Source organism: Penicillium psychrofluorescens, assembly GCF_964197705.1.
Source record: "Penicillium psychrofluorescens genome assembly, chromosome: 4".
Taxonomy (NCBI): domain Eukaryota; kingdom Fungi; phylum Ascomycota; class Eurotiomycetes; order Eurotiales; family Aspergillaceae; genus Penicillium; species Penicillium psychrofluorescens.
The window spans coordinates 4,125,463-4,142,962 of record NC_133442.1 but is presented as its reverse complement, the minus strand read 5'-3'; the positions used below and the strand labels follow the sequence as shown (position 1 = coordinate 4,142,962).

Below are 17,500 nucleotides of genomic sequence, written 5' to 3'. Positions count from 1 at the left end.
TTTGCCGCTAGCGACCATCTAGCGGTGAGATAGAGTGTTCCGCTCCGGGGACTATGGGGTGTGTTTGATTAGCACCGATTCCTCTGGGGAGCTATCCCTCCAATTTGGAGGGCTGAGCCTTCGCAGTCGTCGATAGGCGGGGGACACATTCCAATCTTGTCTCGGTCTGGGGGTGAGCGGCCAATGCCGTAGCGATATAGGCTATCGGGCAATCACGGTAGCATTATTATTGATGAGGCCGAATTCCGACCGATGGATGAATTGGGCGTGGAATGTGACATCTCGCCTACATCTCCGTACAATTGTACTCCATAGGATGGACTTTTGGTCCTACAGGTGCTGGTTAGGGTTCCTGCGCGTCACCAGCCACAGCAGATCGCGGATCTACTGTGGCTGGTGCAGACACCACGTGACACTGATGTCATCGTCGCCAGCTGCAATCAAGGTACAACGCAAAACCGACTCCAACCCTTCTCTTACTTCTGCGCCAGCATGCCGACTTACCGAACATGAGCCCTGACGAGAAAGCCCCCGATCCATACGATCCCATCGGGCTTCCGGACTACGATCGAGAATTCATCGATCCCGACGACCTGCGCCGGTTCGAGAAAGCGTTGAACGCGCCCGAGACCAACAGCTTGAGCCTGGTGGCCATCAACGACTGGCGCCCGATCAACCAGAAGGTCCGCAAGCGCCGGAGAACCCCGAAGCGAAGCAAGGATGAGACGCGAGAAGGTGTGCTCTACACGGTTCTGAAATGGCCGTTTCTGGTGACCGTGTTCACGTGGCTCACCGTGCTCAGCATCGGCTACGTGCTGGTCCGGGTGTATATCTTCCTGTACGAGCAACTCGTGACTTGGCGCGGCAAGCGGCAGAAACTGCGTCGGAGCCTGTGGACGAAGACCAATTACCCGGATTGGTTGAAAGCTGCCCAAGAGCTGGATGCCCATCTAGGCAATGTCAAATGGAAGCAGGAGGATGAATATGCCTACTACGACCACCTGACCATCAACAAGGTCGTGTCTCAACTGAAGAAAGCCAGGAAGGATGCCGAGTGGGAGTTGCAGCACCGGCGCATCGGCGCTAGTGAACCGCCTGCCGTGGAGGAGCTGCAAACAATCCTCGAGGCGTGCGTCAAGAACAACTTTTCCGGAGTGGAGAACCCTCGGGTCTACAGTGAGGCGTACTCAGGAACAAAGGACCTGGTTCAGGAATACATCGACGAAGTACACGCCTGCATCAAGCTGGTTATTGACAGCAAACAAATTGACAAGGAGGCCAAGTACCGGCACTTCAAACACCTGGACACCAATTTCGGACGCACTGCCCTCTGCCTTTCGGGAGGAGCAACCTTCGCTTATTACCATTTCGGGGTCGTGAAGGCACTCCTGGATAATGACGTCCTGCCGGAGATCATCACGGGTACCTCCGGAGGCGCGCTTGTGGCCGGCCTAGTCGCGACGCGCACCGACGAAGAGCTGAAAAAGCTACTGGTGCCAGCCCTCGCCCATCGGATTCGTGCCTGTCACGAACGCTTTCCCACGTGGATGCGTCGCTGGTGGCGGACCGGTGCTCGATTCGACACCCTTGATTGGGCCCGGCAATGCAGTTGGTTCTGCAGAGGGTCCACTACCTTCCGGGAGGCCTACGAACGGACGGGCCGGATCTTAAACGTCACCTGCGTGCCCTCGGACCCTCATTCGCCGACCATTCTAGCCAACTATCTGACCTGCCCGGATTGCGTCATATGGAGTGCCGTGCTGGCCTCGGCAGCTGTTCCAGGGATTCTCAATCCAGTGGTGCTAATGACCAAGAGACGTGATGGGACACTCGCACCGTACTCATTCGGCCACAAGTGGAAAGATGGCAGTCTACGCACCGATATACCCATCAAAGCGCTCAATTTGCATTTCAACGTGAATTTCACCATCGTTTCCCAGGTCAACCCACACATCAACCTCTTCTTCTTCAGCTCGCGGGGCACCGTCGGACGACCAGTGACGCATCGCAAGGGGCGCGGCTGGCGCGGCGGATTCTTAGGCACTGCGATCGAACAGTATATCAAACTGGACCTGAACAAATGGCTCCGCGTTCTCCGGCACTTGGAGCTTCTCCCTCGACCAATGGGCCAGGACTGGAGTGAGATTTGGCTGCAGAAATTTAGCGGCACAGTGACCCTCTGGCCCAAGACCCTTCCGTCCGACTTCTGGCACATCCTCTCGGACCCCGACCCAGAACGACTAGCGTACATGCTCCACGCGGGTCAGCAAAGCGCGTTCTCCAAAATCCAATTCATCCGGAACCGACTCAAAAGCGAGCGTGAAATCATGAAGGGTCTGAAGCAGTGCTCCCCGGCAGGGACGGTCGGAGGCCGCACCCTGTCCCCGATCCTGTCTCGCCGGGTAAATGATTCAGAGCACGAGCCCTCGAACGACGACGCGCTGGCCCGGCGGTTGGACGAGAACTTTCCTGAGCGGGACGGCTTCAGCTCCAACACCTCGACTACGTCCTCGCGCCGGCGAAGCAGTGTTATCGAGGAAATGCGTCGCCAGTCGGCAGTGTTCTTTGACGACGACATGTACACCGACGAGGAGGCCGTTGTCACTTGATTCTGATATGATTATGCTTTCACTGGACCGTCCGTGAACCTTATCTCCCGAGCCGTGACGTCCGCTGGCAGCATCGGTTGGAATTCGAACCACCTCTTCGGGACACCCGCATTTCTCACTCTGCCGCCACGAACCTTATCCCTCCACACCCCGCGCGCAGACAATATTGCTCGACATGACAGGCGGCTCTTTTCGATCTCTTTCGCTCGGAGAATTTCGGAACTCGTCATCCTACCCGCAAGTCGGAGTCTCCTGTTCTTCCCCTTTTTTTTTTTGTTTCTCGCGCCCATGCACATACCCATACCACTCATTCTCTGCCTGCATTATCGAGGAGTTCTGTATCACTCATTGCTTCATGATGCCCCCCCTTTTTTCGTTCGGTTTGTTGCACACGAGACTCCGACGATGACGGCGTTGCTCTCTTCGGTTGTTATTCGAATTAGGAGGTCACTTCTATTAGACTAGGAAAGCTGAGAACAGGGGTGGCATGTAAATAACTATCCTATTCAAGATGACTTACTTCTACCACATAACAATTTGCATTTGGTCTGAGGGGACCGTTTCTAGCGTCAAGCCTCTCGGTCACGTCGCCTATACATACTGTCATATAACCTCTTTTATTCTGATTTTCTAAGGGGGTTGTCTAAAATCGAAATGAAAATAGAGCCATAGAGCCAGAGTCGTAGGCCCTTCTAATCAAGATGCATGCCCCAAAAAGTTTCTTGTTCATTCTTTTACCTAGGGAGTCGTTCCCGTCGAAGGATCCCCATAAAGGGAGACAACTGAGTCTCGGGCAGATGAGAGGTCGGCTCGTGTGAGATCAAAGAGAACAATGTCCAGGAGAATCTTACCATACAATATTCTGGCCCCTACTACAATTATTACGCTACAGAGATCATTGCACTAAGTATAGAGTGTGAAGATCGGTGGCAAGCAAGGTTGCTAGTACGACGGCGGGGGTAGATATTGGAGATCAATGAAGTCATTTCCTTTCTGTCTTCATTTTGAATTATCGGATGCCAAGAAAAGCGCTAGTGTACATTTCTTTTTTGCCGGTCATAGCCAGATATAACTCCAAGTCAATTGTTCGTCGTATCGTACACGCTAAAGCAAAAGGAAGAGATGGCACCCTCCCATACCCGGGAGACATGATAGCCAAAAAGGAAAGAAAGGCGTGAGAAGGTGGCCCACGATGGATCCACTCGCATCAAATAACCAGCCACTTTTTAGTGACGGCTTCTGCGCTGCGGAGATCGCCGCTGAGCGCGTGAAGGTTCTGTAGTGCAAAGGCGGCGTCGCGCGAGAAATCTTCGACGTAAGCTTGCGATGGCCCAGTTCCATCGCTCATAATTGCGTCTTCGCCACTCTCCTGTTGATGTTGTTCTCGCTGGATCTTCTCGCCTAGCACCAGCACCAGCTCATAGCCCTTGATGGCTAAATGGACCAGGCTGAGGGCATGGTAGACACGGGCGAAGTTGAATTCCATCTCCTGGCGCTCCTGCAGCAAAGTCCCCGATTTCTCGCGGACGAGGCGATATTCATGCATGAAGGAGATGCCTTGCATGATTAGGTAGTGACGATTCTCGGACTGTCGTTTGAGGGCGTGATGGATGTAGCAGAGGCTGATGGAAAGCAAAACAGCTGGGTTTTGGTCGTCCAGCGCATATGCTCGGAAGAAGTAATTGAGGGCTGGGTAGAAACTGTTCCCCGAGTAGAGAATGTGGCCGTAGAGCACGAGAAGAGCGATGTCGAGCTCTTTGGCGGGGATCGGTTCGCCGAACTCGTCCTTGGTCGAGAGAGCGGCGCGTTCTTTCCAGATGGAGGGCCGTGAGGGCTGAGGCCGAGAGACGTCGGGCAGAGTAAAGTCCATCGCTTTGATCTGGCGGAGCATAAATTTCATGTTTGGAGAGGAATGGAAGAGCGACCGATGAGGGTCGCCAGATAAGTGGCTCAGCATGGAGAAGAGTCGGTAGGTGTCTGTGACGAACTGGTATTCCTTGATAAACCACCGTGCCTCGTTGGAAAGAGCTTCTTCATCTTGAGCCCGCAGCGCACATGTAAACCAGCAAATATGGATCAATCGGGTTTTGGGCTGGCTGTGCAACCAGACACTGGCCATGGCCGCACCATTCAATGCTTCATATGCTTCCTCCGACTCGCCCTGCTCCGTTGAAAGCAGACCATATTGAAGAAAGATGTCAAGCCAGTCGTCAAAGGAAATGCCGTGGTAGTCAGTCGGGATGGCCCCCAGCAAGGACTCATCTGTCACCTCGCCGAGTGATTCTTGAAGACGACCTGCCATCTCCTGCATCTCATCCATCATCATCCTGCTCTTGGATTTCCCTTTCTTGTGTGCATCGACTGAATATCCCTGGAAGGTAATGCTGCGAAGCATGGGGTAAAAGATTCGGTTGGATCGGAAATCGCGCAGCAGAGCATCGGCAATATCGAGCCAGTCCTCGATGGCTTCTGCCGCGCCCTCCTTGATTCGAGGCTCGAGTTGCTGCATCTTCGAATACAGGAACTGAATGTCTTCTGTCCGGCTAACTTCTCCCAGCCCCGCTTGCCCTCTACCAGCGGTCAATGTTGTCAACGTTGTCGATGAAGTTTTGAGCCCAGGTGTTTTCAGAGCTTCTCCGGCTTCCGCCATCCTAAATTCCATGGCCAGCTGTTCGAGCCGAGTGTCTTTCCTCTTTCGCCGGGTTCTGGATTCTTGTCGACCGATCAAAACTGCCTCGTTGACATATTTGAAGGCCTGCTCGCTCATGCCGAGGCTTTCGTAGAGCTTCGCGAGTTGCACTCGTGATTCCATGTTGGCAGTGTCATTCGCGGCGACTATGAGATAGTAGTGTTCCGCGTCCTCTACTTTGCCCAGGTCCATGCAACATCCAGCCATGGCCATGAAGTAACCAACATCTGCATACTCCGTGGTCTGCTGGATTGGGGCGTAGTATCTGAGTGCTTCCTCCAACACTCCTGTTTCTTTTAAGGCATCGGCAACTTCTCGGAAAAGATCACCATAGTCAAAGATCCGGGCTCCTTCAGATGTATCTTCGGGATTCAACCACTCGAAGTGATGCTGCAATCCACTTTGTCAGAAACTATCGCTGCTTAAGGGTGGGAGATTTACTTACCAATGCCTCGTCCTGATGTTGATCGCCCATCTTCAAGCGGAAAAGACCCATTTTGATCCGGAGTTCAAGCGGAAGTCCCAGTCCATAGCTCTCCAGCGGCCATTGTCCGGGAATATAGCCATCGGTCTTGATGCGGCGAGGGGAATCATCGAAATCCCATTCACGATCGTCTTCATTAAAATCCTCCCACATGATATCATCCTTGCGGCCCAACAGCCATCGTGAGAGCCCTTTGAGGGCTGTCAATCCCTCTTCGTGCTGATTCAAATAACTGTAGAGCTCGACATAGATATTGGCATCGGACCAACCGAAATCGAGGGTTTCCTCTGGGCTGCGCGACATGAAATATTCGATACTGCCCGCGTAATGATCCACCGCCTTTTGAACATCGTCCAGATCAATGTACGTTTCGGCGAGATGTCGGAGTGCCCGAGCGTTGTGAGGACGTTCCTTGAGAATGCGCTCGTACTCGCCGGCCGCCCGGCCATTATACCCCAGTTCGCGGTAGATTGCAGCTCGCTGGAATCGGATGTTGTAGTTCCTGGGTTCAATGTCGATCACACGGCTGTAGCAGTAGATGACATCGTTCAACACACTTTTTCGATTCTCCCCAACGCGTTCCATGATGAGTCGAGCAACCTTGGCCCAGACGGTTGGATCTTTTGGTCGTGTGTGGGCTCCGCTGAACAGAGCCGTCAAAGCCTTGTCTTTCTGGCCCTGGGCGAGGAAGATCTCCGACAGAAGTGAGTGGGCAGCAAACATCTCAGGGTTGATCAGAATGGCTCGCTTCACTAGATCGATGGCGCGTTCATAGTCTCCGTCAATGAAGGCGGAGGTGGCTTCTGAATGAAGCATCTTGAATTCCGGACTGGGCTCGATCGGTCTGCGCGGCCCTCTTCTGATGCCTTTTCCGCCGCGCGCGCCATACCGGCCCGAGAAACGCCCTCCGCCACGGCGACGATGGCGTCTGGCAACTGAATCATTGTCGTCGTCATCTTCCGCCGGCTCATCTTCATCCTCCGCACTCGTACTTTGGTCCTCCGCGAATACATAGTCCGAATCGTCGGTCACGTCTTCGCCATTGAGATATGGCTGTTCCTCTTCTGAAAGGGCTTCTTCATTGGGGGACTCATCTCCAGAGTAAGCAGGGCCAGCCTCCTCCGACGCGTTCTGTGCAAACAGATCTCGATACAAACGCGGATCAATCACCGATGTATGGATATCTCCCGCTGCAGACGGCTGGCTGCCTTGCCACGGGTACTGCAGGGTCTCATCGATGTCCGGGTAGACCGAGTCCTCCGGGGGGGAGGTTCCCTCCATATACAGGTCCGAGTCTTCCATAGTTGGTACGGGAAGGGCTGCTCGGCTAGGCCATGCCCGGGAAGCCGATGCGGACGTTGAAGCACCGGGATGGGCGGAATTATTTCACGGGCGAGCGACTGGGAGAGAGCACACAACATGGGGTCGCAAACCCGACCGTTGCCATATTCGATGTGATGATTGAGTATGAGGAATGGATGGCCATTCCGGGCCCAGAGCGGGCGGTAGAACCCAACCCCGTGATCTCGCGGCCTGAAACAGAAAAGCCTCTTCTTCTTTTCCTCGTCAAAACTTCTTCTCTCCGCTTCACTCCCCAACATCCCTGCTCATCCCTCCCTCCCTTCCCCCCATCACTCTTCTTCCATTTCTTCTTCTTCTTCTTTTTCCCTTCTCTTGATTGATTGATGCCTGGGACCAGTGGCTTGCTGTGTTTGACACACTAGTGCTTCTGCTCCTGCCATCCTTTCTGTCGTTTTCTACTCCCACACTAATCGAACGCCCCTCCCTCCGCCTTGTCGAGGTACAGCCACTGGCCTGGCCTGTGCCTTGTCTTGCCTTGCTTGGACGGCTCTGTTCTATCTGTTACGCAAACTCAGCAGGCGCTGCAGGTGTTTTGCAGTAATCATTCCCCACTCTGTATTTACTATTCGGCCTTTACGTCCACTCGCCCAAAATAAACCATGTCCAACCACATCGGCAACCGCAACAGCACCCCGGAGGCTGGAAATTCCACGCTGCGTCCCCCATCGTCCTCCCGCAACCTCGGATCGCATCAGCTGCGAGCCTCGGCAGACATGTCGGGATTTCCTGCGCCGCTGTCGGCCCGCAGCATTCGTCCTTCGTCCGAAGTCTTCTTCAACCAACCCTCTCAGGGTCAGAACTCGACGGAGGATGCTTTGGATCGTGCAGCTCAGCAGTGGCTGGCAGATATCGACCAGTATGAGACAACGCTGGAGGAGATGGCGGCTGCCACGCTCGATCAGGATTTCAAAGATGAACTCAGTGCCATCGAGCAGTGGTTCCGTGTCTTGAGTGAGGCCGAACGCACTGCGGCTCTGTATGCTTTGCTTCAGCAGACCACTCAGGTGCAGATTCGGTTCTTTATCCAGGTCCTGCAGCAGATGTCCCAGGGCCATCCGATGTCTGGGCTGCTCTCCCCTGCCAACTTTGGCGAGAGGGGTATGTTCCTCCTGTATCAATCTACGTGCCCCTACAAAGCTAATACGCTTCTATAGATGCCATGTCCAGCCGTCTGAGTGACGCCATGTCGAAGTTGGACACTTCTCGCAATTCATTGGTCCGACCCCCGCCGTCTCCAGGCGCGAAGCGCAACTCGGCCCTCGACCCGTCCACCATCAATGCCATGTTTCCGGATGCCGCAGCGGCTATTGCGAAGAAAAAGGCCGAGTTCACCCAGCAGACGGGCAACGCACCTCCGTCCAACCGCAATAGCGCAGTCTTCGGAGAGCGTACGCCCTTCGTGGCCCCGACCATCTCCGCTCCTGACAACAATTCAGACAACTTGGGCCAGCCGCCGGCATCGCCATGGACCCAGCGCGGGTTTTCAGACCAACAGCCCCCAATTGCTCGGCCCAAATCTTCCTCGGGACAGCAGCCTATGGGTCAATTCAGCCAGACCACAGGCATGCGATCTCCTCTCCCGCAGACTGCTACCATTCCCGCTCCTGATATCGAGCCACCCATGCTCTCGCCGTACAATGTTGGAAACCACAGCTGGGCGTCTATGACCAACACCCCCATGACTGCTACGTTCGGGCAACAGCAGCAAAACCAGCAGAATCAAAACAACACGCAGGCGGACATGGTGGCCAACGCGACGGCGATGAAACTGGCGGCCCTTTCGACGGTGAACAACCGGATCGCTCTTGATGATGCGCGCAAGTACCGCCGGTCCCGCTCGAACGATGGCCATGGTAGGAATTCGAACGCCAACCCCTCGTATTCTCAAGGCCTGGCTAGTCCAGGTCTTCCTGGACAGAACTTGGTAGCTGGTCAGCTTTTGAATGCACAGCAGCTGGCAGCTCTGCAGGCTCAACAACAGGCCGCCATGGCGGGTCGGCGGTCTCGTCCTACGTCCCCCGGCATTGCCATGCAAGGCGGTGGTCTAGGTGCAATGGGCTTCACCTCGCCCCAGAACAATGGATTCTTGGCCGCATATGACCCGAACAACCCACTGATGGGCAACGGTCTGGGTTCTCTGGGCATGGGTCAGTTCGGTCTGGGCGGCGAGGGCTACCTGTCCGATCACTCGGAGGTGGCGCGTGGCCGCTCCCCGCGTGGTCGTCGTGGTAGCTCGAAGCCGCCAGAGGATCCCACGGACCCGGCTCTCTTGAAAGACATCCCCGGCTGGCTGCGGTCCCTTCGGCTGCACAAGTACACGGACCATCTGAAGGACCTTAAGTGGACCGAACTGGTCGCATTGGACGACAAGGCCTTGGAGGATCGTGGTGTCAACGCGCTTGGTGCACGGAACAAGATGCTGAAGGTGAGTTCTAACACCTCAATCAAGCCATTCCTCTACTAACATTGGTTCAGGTCTTCGAGCAAGTCAGGGAAGCCCAGGCGGATGGCAAGCTTGACAATCTTTCTTGATTGGCCTTGTCTTGCATCGCAATGACCAGCGAAGCATTTTTGTTTTATCTTTTCTTTCTTTACCATCATTCACCGTTTTTATCTGTTTCTGTAGTTGAGATCTTTTCTTTTGGCTGCGCCACTGGCAGGCAAGTGGCTGTGGATTCGGGGATGTATCAAACGCCGTCATGTCAGGAAACGGATTTCATGAAGGGGAACATCGCATACTTAATCGAATCGTAGATATTCTTTGGGTTGGTCTTCCTATTGTAGCCGGGCTGGCGCCCAGCTACAATAGGCTTCGCTTCGGGCTTGGTACCGTAGGAGGTAGCTGAGAGTTATGCGCGTTGCCTATGATGGGAAAACAAGTATAAATGAAATGCAGAACCCACCCTGCCATTGCTATCTCCGTCATACGCGTGGTCCTGTTGGGACGTGCACAGCCGTCCTGTTCCGGAAGGTCTGCGTACCTCAATGCCCTTCTCGGTCGGCTTCGCAACCAAATCAAACATAGAAATTTACATCTTTAAGAATTTAAAACATTTGGCGGGTCCTGAATCGGCATGTGTGATGGATGGCTACGGCGGAAGTACTACTCCGAACTGGTTGCAATATTTAGCCGCTAGAGCGGCGACCCACCGTACGGGTGGAGAGTCACGGGGGGAGCGAATGCAGCCTCCGATCGTCGCGTTCAACTCACCAATAATTGCATTGGAAGCAAAGATACGTACTTTTGATAGTTTCGCAACTACTCAATCTGCTGGAGGGCTACATACACAGGTCTTTCCCACATATTATGTATTCTCCTGGACTTTCAGCAATTGTGATGGATGATGAGAAGTAGCCGTCGCATAGTGGGTCAAGTCGGTTAGGGCGGATCCGTTTCTTCGGGCGCCCCGTTCTCTTCTTTTTTTTTGGCCGATCGCTTCTGCAGAGGGAGCTCCTGTTTACATTGTCGATCAGGCAACTGCCTGAAGTTTCTCTCGCACTGTCCAACCTTCCCGAGCAGTTTGATACTGCGAGCATCCGCGGCCTCTCTTGGAGCTTTGACCACTATGAGCGTCAGCAAGGCCGAAGAAGATCTCCAGCGGGCCGAGCTCGATGCTCTGCCGCAATCCACGCACAACAATGGGGAGAAGCACTCGATGGAGGCTGAGAGATCGACCTCGTCGAGATCGGGGTCCTCATTGGGGTCCTCATTGGGGTCCTCGTCGGGCTTGAGTAGCTCGGTCGACTATGACCCTCAGGCTCGCAGACTGCAATCGCGGAACACGGAGGTCGATCTGGAGCGCCAGCGGTCGGCATCGTCTCATGCGCTTAGTCGCATCGAAACCCAACGTCTACAACATGCTATGACGGTCGGCGAAAGCGTCAGACCGCGAGCCTCTAAGCTTCCGTTGCCGGCATTCGGTGCCGGCAAGCCTTATCCCCCACCGCTGCCAAACCGCGAGGATTACGTCGTGGAATTCGAGGAACACGATGACCCGCTGTATCCCCAGAATTGGCCGCTAAAAAGAAAGTACGTGGCTTCCTCGCCAAGACAGTCTCAATCCATAACTGATTCCCTTTGTTCAGAATCTACATTAGCGCTATCCTCGCATTCACAAGTATCTGCTCAACCTTCGATTCCGCCATCTTCAGCGCTTCTTCCACCAGTGTCGCCAGCCATTTCGGTGTCGGACTCGAAGTTGCAACTTTGTCCAGTACCTTGTATATTACTGGCTACGCATCTGGACCCCTGGTCTGGGCGCCTCTTTCCGAGCTGAAAGGTCGTCGTCTCGGTATCATCATTGCCATGCTGGGATTCGCGGTCTTTAACACGGCGGTGGCCGTTTCCAAGGATCTCCAGACGCTCATGATCTGTCGATTCTTCTGCGGCATTTTTGGCAGTTCGCCCCTGGCGGTCGTCGCTGCTATTTTCTCCGACATTTACGACAACCGGAGCCGTGGTATTGCGATTGCTTGTTTCGCTGGCACCGTGTTTCTGGGTCCACTTACCGCCCCATTTATTGGAGGCTTCATCAACATGTCCTATCTAGGATGGCGCTGGACGGCCTGGATCCCTGCATTTATGGGCTACGCGGCTTTTATATTGAACTTTTTCTTCCTGAAGGAATCCTACCCACCGGTCGTGCTTGTCGAGAAAGCCGCTGAACTGCGCCGTCGGACGAAGAATTGGGGAATCCACGCGAAACAAGAAGAGATTGAAGTAGATCTGAAAGAGCTGATGGTGAACAACTTCTCTCGTCCTCTCCGCTTGCTCTTCGGTGAGCCACTTATCATAGCAGTGACGGTCTACCTCAGTTTTATCTACGGTCTTCTCTACTGTTTCTTGACAGCCTACACTGAAGTGTTCCAGGGTGTGTATGGCATGAACGCGGGTGTCGGTGGCCTGCCCTTGTTAGGCATGGTCGTTGGCTTGGTTATAGCCACAGCATACATTGTCATTTCAAGCAGATGGTATAATCGAAAGCTGGACAAGAACGGTGGTGTGCCTATCCCGGAGTGGCGTTGTCCCCCTGTGATCCTTGGTGGTGTGCTATTTGCTCTAGGTCTGTTCTGGTTCGGATGGACTGGATTCACGGACAGTATTCCTTGGATCGTGCCAACCCTGAGCGGTCTTTTCACTGGCTTTGGTCTTTTGATCATTTTTATTCAACTGTTCAATTACCTGATTGACACCTACCTCATTTTGTGAGTATTTCCATCCTCCCTATCGTCCTCCAGGTCTAACATGGTCCATAGTGCCGCATCTGCCATTGCTGCAAACACCTTCTGCCGTTCAATGATTGCCGCAAGTTTCCCCCTGTTTTCGCGCCAAATGTTCACCAACATGGGTATTCAATGGGCTTCGACTCTTCTCGGCTGTGTTGCCGCTTGCCTAGTTCCTATCCCGGTGGCGTTCTACTTCTATGGCAAGAGACTCAGGTCAAAAAGTAAATTCGCACCTTTCTCTGAGCCTGCCATGGAATCATATGCGCCGGAGGAGGATGTGAACGGAACGGCCGAACCCTCTTAATTCTTCCAAAATTGTATATATCTCGAATCTCTACAGAGCTTAATAAAATATTACCTGGATGATAGAATGACTTTGAAAGGATACCCAAGGCAACGTGCCAGGAGCCCCAGTATTGGTCGGAGGACAAAACTTCGGCGCAGCGACCTTTGCCTCATTATTCTATTCGGTCGTAGCATTCGGCTTAGTACCAGCTAGAATCACCTAGTTCGCCCATCGGTCTATTAGTTCTGACCTGACGCGTTACCATGCAACACTTCCCGCTCCGCTATGTAGTTGTTCGGTGGTGGTCCGTGCGTCTTCTAGAAACTCAGGCCAACGACTCCCGCTCTTCACTCCCTCACGCACCTTCTCCCATCATCTCCACGTCCTCTCGACTCACCCCACCTCATCCCAGACTTGTGCGGGTCAATAAACAACGACTACAAGATGGCGCCCACCAAGCAGGAGCTGTCCCTGCTCATCAATCCGCTGGTGCCGGAGTGCGTCCAGCACAACAACCGGGTATGCCTACCACGCCCTCACCCCCTCTACCATTCTACCCCTAAACCTCCCATGTATTCCCACCAATAAAACCCCCATTCAAGCCACAATTCAATCCAACTAGAGTTCACTTGACTTACCTCCCGCAAAACAGGTCCTCTCAACCTTACACTCCCTAACCTCCTTCCTCCTGGGCCTGTCAGCCGGGATTCTCGCCCTGCAATCCAGCTCCGGCTTCCTCTTCTACGGTCTCGGCACGGTCCTCGTCTCAGGACTCTTCCACCTCCTTCTGATTCAGCGCTCCGACGGCGCGGGCGCGGGCGCGTTCTTCCCCGGCAGCAATAACGGCGAGATTGACGGCGTGGTCGAGATGGATCCGAAGAGTCACCGTGTGCGCATGCAGTTGGCTTCGAAGCCGGGTCAGCTGATCAGGAGGAGTGGTGCTTGGCGGGATGTTTGGTTTGGGGGTGGTGTTTTCTCCGAGGCGCTTAGTGGGTTTGTCCTCGGGTGGGCGGGTGTGGGTGGTGTTTTGAGGTGATCTCTACTCTTCCTCGGAGGGAGAGACGGGGGGGGGGGAGAGAGAGTGTGTGTGTGTGCTTGTATGTGATTATAGATATTATCGGTCGAGATTAGGATGAGAGCAGAACTGTCATCCGTCTCTACTCATAGGGTATTGGCATTTTTGGAGTTGTCTCGGACAGACCTTAGTTGCGACACTACAGAGCACTAGATACTACTGGTAACAATGTACAAGCTCAGATCAACCCAATTCATGCATGAATTGAAACCACGACTTTCTATATACACTAAACTTTCAAAAGGGTATCCCTAGAATTGGCCCAGGCACAGTGTAGCCGAACCAGCAAGTAAAACCGACCATAAATAGAGAAAATATAACTCCGAGAAGAGAGAGAACAAAGGTGATATAGATGATCACACCGACAAAAAGAGATTAACAAGTCGTATTCAAGGCATAGCAGACCGAGCGGTACCCTCCAATCCAGGGAGGGTACTATAGCACGATTGGATGCAAGAAGGAGGGAGAGATCAGTCGACGTGGGGGATCGAGTCGGATGAGTTGGCCACGGCACTTTGCAGGGCGCTGGTCAAGTCGATGTGGAAGAATGGCCGGTTCATGCCTTGGATGAGGGCCATCTTGCGACGGGAGCGGTAGGCCTTGCTGTCCGTCAGATCGCGCTTGAAGTGATCCTCGGAGTTGATGTCGCTGTTCTCGGCGCTGGACGACGAGGCCTCGGTGACCTGGGTCGTGCTCTCCTGCTCGGAGGCGGTCTTGATGCCCGCCTCGACGTCCTCGGTCTTGTGGTGCGCTTGTAGCTGCTCCGCGCGCTCGCGCTCGTTGTTCATGATCTCCGCGTGCGCCGCGGCGGACCCGCTGCCTTCGATCTCGGCCACGCTGAAGATAGGCTTCCAGCGGTGGAACCCCTCGTTCGAGGTTGGGGTCGGGTATCCGAAGCCGGCGGCGGCCAGAGCGCGCTTCGTCCACCGGTTGTTGATGTGGGCGAAGTGCCACTGCACGGTGCGCGGCGTGGTATATAGATCAAGCTGGTTGCGCACATCGATCAAATTCTGGATCGAGGTCGTGTCCACGTTGTTCACGGACGAGAAATCGAGGATGATGGCCTGCAGAAGCGGCAGGTTCTGTTCGTTCATTCCATCTTGGCCCGCCTTCGGGCCCGGGTCATTCCATGGCCGGTCGCCGTTGCGCGAGTATGCGTGCGCGTTCGTGCGGCGGGTGTGCCGGAAGACGGTCTGCACCAGGTTGTCCGTGTAATGATTGGCGTTGGGGTAGTTGAAGCCTTCGGAGAAGCGGTAGATGAAGATGCCCGGGTACGGCTGCTCCACGTCGACATCCGGGTTGGAACCATCGGTGTGGTTGATGGGAAGGAAGATGGACCGGTGAAAGCGGTCCTCATCATCGTCCTCGGCCGGGGCCTTGCTGGCTCCGAAGGAGCCGTACTTGCCGTCGCCATCCAGTAGATGGTCGCCAACCACGGAGTGGATGGTCACCTTGCCCAGGAAATGGCCGCGGGCCTTGGCCACGCGGAAAAGCAGCACAGCCACGGAGACACAGATCGTGCAGTAGATACCGTCTTCAATAGAGGTGAACATCGTCACAAGCACACCAATGAAGAAGATAAGGCAGTCCAGTGGTGCCACGCGCCAGAACTGGTAGACAGTATTGGGCGGCGTGATCAGGTCACCGACGGCGTGAATGATGACACCAGCGAGGGATGCCTTGGGAATGTAGAAGAAGAGCGCGGGCAGGGCGTAGATGGCCAACAAGACAACGACCGACGTAATCACACCTGCCAACGGGGTACGAACCCCGGCCTTCGACTTGATGGCAGTACGGGAGAAAGATCCAGTTGCCGGGTAGGCACCCAGGAACGGACCAAGCAGGTTAGTGACGCCAATCCCGACAAACTCCTGCGAGGGGTTGATGGTATAGTTGTTGACACGGCCAAAGGACTTGGAGATCGCGATATGTTCGATCAAAAGCACAATCACGGCGGCGGGCAGCTGACCACCAAAGGCAGCGATGACCTTCGACTCGAGCTTAGGCACAGCGGCATTCTGGAAGCCGCGCGGAACATGTCCCAAAAGCGAAAAGGCCGGGTTGTCCTGGCGGTGCAGGTTGACCGCAGCACTGATCATGGTGTAAAATAGAATCACAAACACCGTCCGCAGGGTAGACGCGAAGAAGAATATCCGGGCCCGGTGAGGCATCTTCTTCGCGGCGAACATGCATCCCGAACGGATCGCGTACAGCATCACCATAGCAGTCACACCCATGGCCGCATCGATTGTGGAGGTGGGCAGATACTTGAGGGTGTTGATGATGATCAGATAGGTCGAGCCGCGGGTAGAGAAGTCCGCCGTCTCGCCGAGCATGGTCGGCACCTGTCCAGAGCAGATATTCAAAGCCGATCCGGTCATGAACGCCGAAATGGCAGGAAGCGGGATGAAATCCACAATGAACCCCAGTCGGATCAGACCCATGAAACAGACAATGCCACCGCAGACGACGGCTAAGGAGGACGCGACCACATGTGGTGGCACTTCGGGATACTTCGCGGTGACCTGGGTGACAATATCACCTGTCAGGGTCGACATGACCGCGACGGGTCCAATTGTGATATCTTTGGAGGTCGCAAAGAACCAGTAAACCAGCACGCCCATAAACGACGAGTAGAGACCGAACTGCACTTCCAACTTCGCCAGTTGCGCGTACGCCATACCTTGCGGCACGACCACGGCTCCCACAGTGATACCTATCATTTTGAGGTTAGTTCATTCCCCTTTTTGCCACGATCTTCACGGGGTCTTCACATACCGGCCACTAGGTCACCGAACAACCATTGCAAGTTATACCGGCGGATCCAGGTCAGGAAGGGGAAGAGATTCAAGAAATAACGGCCGATATCCTTGAACGACGGGGTATGTTCCTGGAACCACTCGGTGGTGGTCGGTTCGGGTTCATTGTACGAGTAGGTGTCCACGGTGCCGACGGAGAAGGTCGACTCGCCGCGGGTGACGGGCTCGCCAGTGGCACCTAGAGGGTCTCTGTAGGGCAGCTTGATGCCCAGACCCTTGGCCACAGCCTGGCCGAAGTTGACGTTCTTCTCGGGCTTCTCGACAGCCATGGTTGCTGTATCGCAGACGAACAACCGGGTTCAAGAATGCGACACCCAACGGGCGTGAGGAAATGTGGCGGGAACGGGGGTGACACCGGAAAAAGTGTCCAGAGGTAGATCGAGTATATAAACGAATGAGAATAGCGGACAGGAGTTAAAGCACACAGCCCATTGCGATCACTATGACCGATGGATTAGGGGGTGTTTTGGGTTGCGGCGGGAGTGCGTGATCGGGAGCTAGATGGCGTGATATCAAAAGACACCCCGGATTCCACTTGGGCGCAGGAGGATTAGCGCAGCAGGCGCAATCAGAACGACCCGGATAGAAGACAGGAAGGTCGATTGCAGAAGTGCCCCGAGAACCAGAAGAAGGGTGAGAAGGAAATATAGGGGGGTCGATGCAACGGCGGCAGGCGCAGACAGTTAAAGAGGAATTGACCAGATAATTTTCACCGCGAGGACGACCCGCGGAGGGCCCACCGAAGATCTCTCACTCAAGAGCCGATCCCTGAGAGGGAAAGGTAGTTCAGGTGTGGATCCGGTCTGGCCGCCTGGAGACGATGACGACGGGCCGTGGAGCAGAGTACCGGTGGTTTTCGTCTGAGAGTTCGTGTGTGACCCATCGGAGCGGTGCGGGAACAGTGGTCTCACACGGATACTGCTTCCTTCGCTCTCTGTCGCCCGCCTCGA

The 17,500-nt window shown here is 54.6% G+C and overlaps 6 protein-coding genes across 6 annotated transcripts; 4 read left to right on the top strand and 2 right to left on the bottom strand.

Annotated features, from left to right (window-relative positions):
• Positions 1 to 509: 509 nt before the first annotated feature.
• On the top strand, positions 510 to 2,609 carry PFLUO_LOCUS7220 (uncharacterized protein; the record flags this gene model as incomplete). Its single annotated transcript, XM_073784840.1, has 1 exon — positions 510 to 2,609. One exon carries the CDS (start codon positions 510 to 512, stop codon positions 2,607 to 2,609), a length of 2,100 nt encoding a protein of 699 aa, XP_073641255.1.
• Positions 2,610 to 3,816: 1,207 nt separating this feature from the next.
• On the bottom strand, positions 3,817 to 7,084 carry PFLUO_LOCUS7219 (transcription factor TFIIIC subunit tfc4; the record flags this gene model as incomplete). Its single annotated transcript, XM_073784839.1, has 2 exons — positions 3,817 to 5,688; positions 5,744 to 7,084. The coding sequence occupies 2 exons, from the start codon at positions 7,082 to 7,084 to the stop codon at positions 3,817 to 3,819; spliced, it is 3,213 nt and encodes a 1,070-aa protein (XP_073641254.1).
• A 659-nt stretch (positions 7,085 to 7,743) lies between these two features.
• Positions 7,744 to 9,676, top strand: PFLUO_LOCUS7218 (Flap-structured DNA-binding and RNA-binding protein; the record flags this gene model as incomplete). The annotated part of the gene is made up of 3 exons (XM_073784838.1): positions 7,744 to 8,242; positions 8,299 to 9,569; positions 9,620 to 9,676. 3 exons carry the CDS (start codon positions 7,744 to 7,746, stop codon positions 9,674 to 9,676), a joined length of 1,827 nt encoding a protein of 608 aa, XP_073641253.1.
• A 1,034-nt stretch (positions 9,677 to 10,710) lies between these two features.
• Positions 10,711 to 12,674, top strand: PFLUO_LOCUS7217 (uncharacterized protein; the record flags this gene model as incomplete). Its single annotated transcript, XM_073784837.1, has 3 exons — positions 10,711 to 11,174; positions 11,231 to 12,349; positions 12,401 to 12,674. 3 exons carry the CDS (start codon positions 10,711 to 10,713, stop codon positions 12,672 to 12,674), a joined length of 1,857 nt encoding a protein of 618 aa, XP_073641252.1.
• Positions 12,675 to 13,100: 426 nt separating this feature from the next.
• Positions 13,101 to 13,692, top strand: PFLUO_LOCUS7216 (uncharacterized protein; the record flags this gene model as incomplete). The annotated part of the gene is made up of 2 exons (XM_073784836.1): positions 13,101 to 13,175; positions 13,309 to 13,692. The coding sequence occupies 2 exons, from the start codon at positions 13,101 to 13,103 to the stop codon at positions 13,690 to 13,692; spliced, it is 459 nt and encodes a 152-aa protein (XP_073641251.1).
• Positions 13,693 to 14,201: 509 nt separating this feature from the next.
• Positions 14,202 to 16,819, bottom strand: PFLUO_LOCUS7215 (uncharacterized protein; the record flags this gene model as incomplete). Its single annotated transcript, XM_073784835.1, has 2 exons — positions 14,202 to 16,447; positions 16,510 to 16,819. The coding sequence occupies 2 exons, from the start codon at positions 16,817 to 16,819 to the stop codon at positions 14,202 to 14,204; spliced, it is 2,556 nt and encodes an 851-aa protein (XP_073641250.1).
• Positions 16,820 to 17,500: the final 681 nt, after the last annotated feature.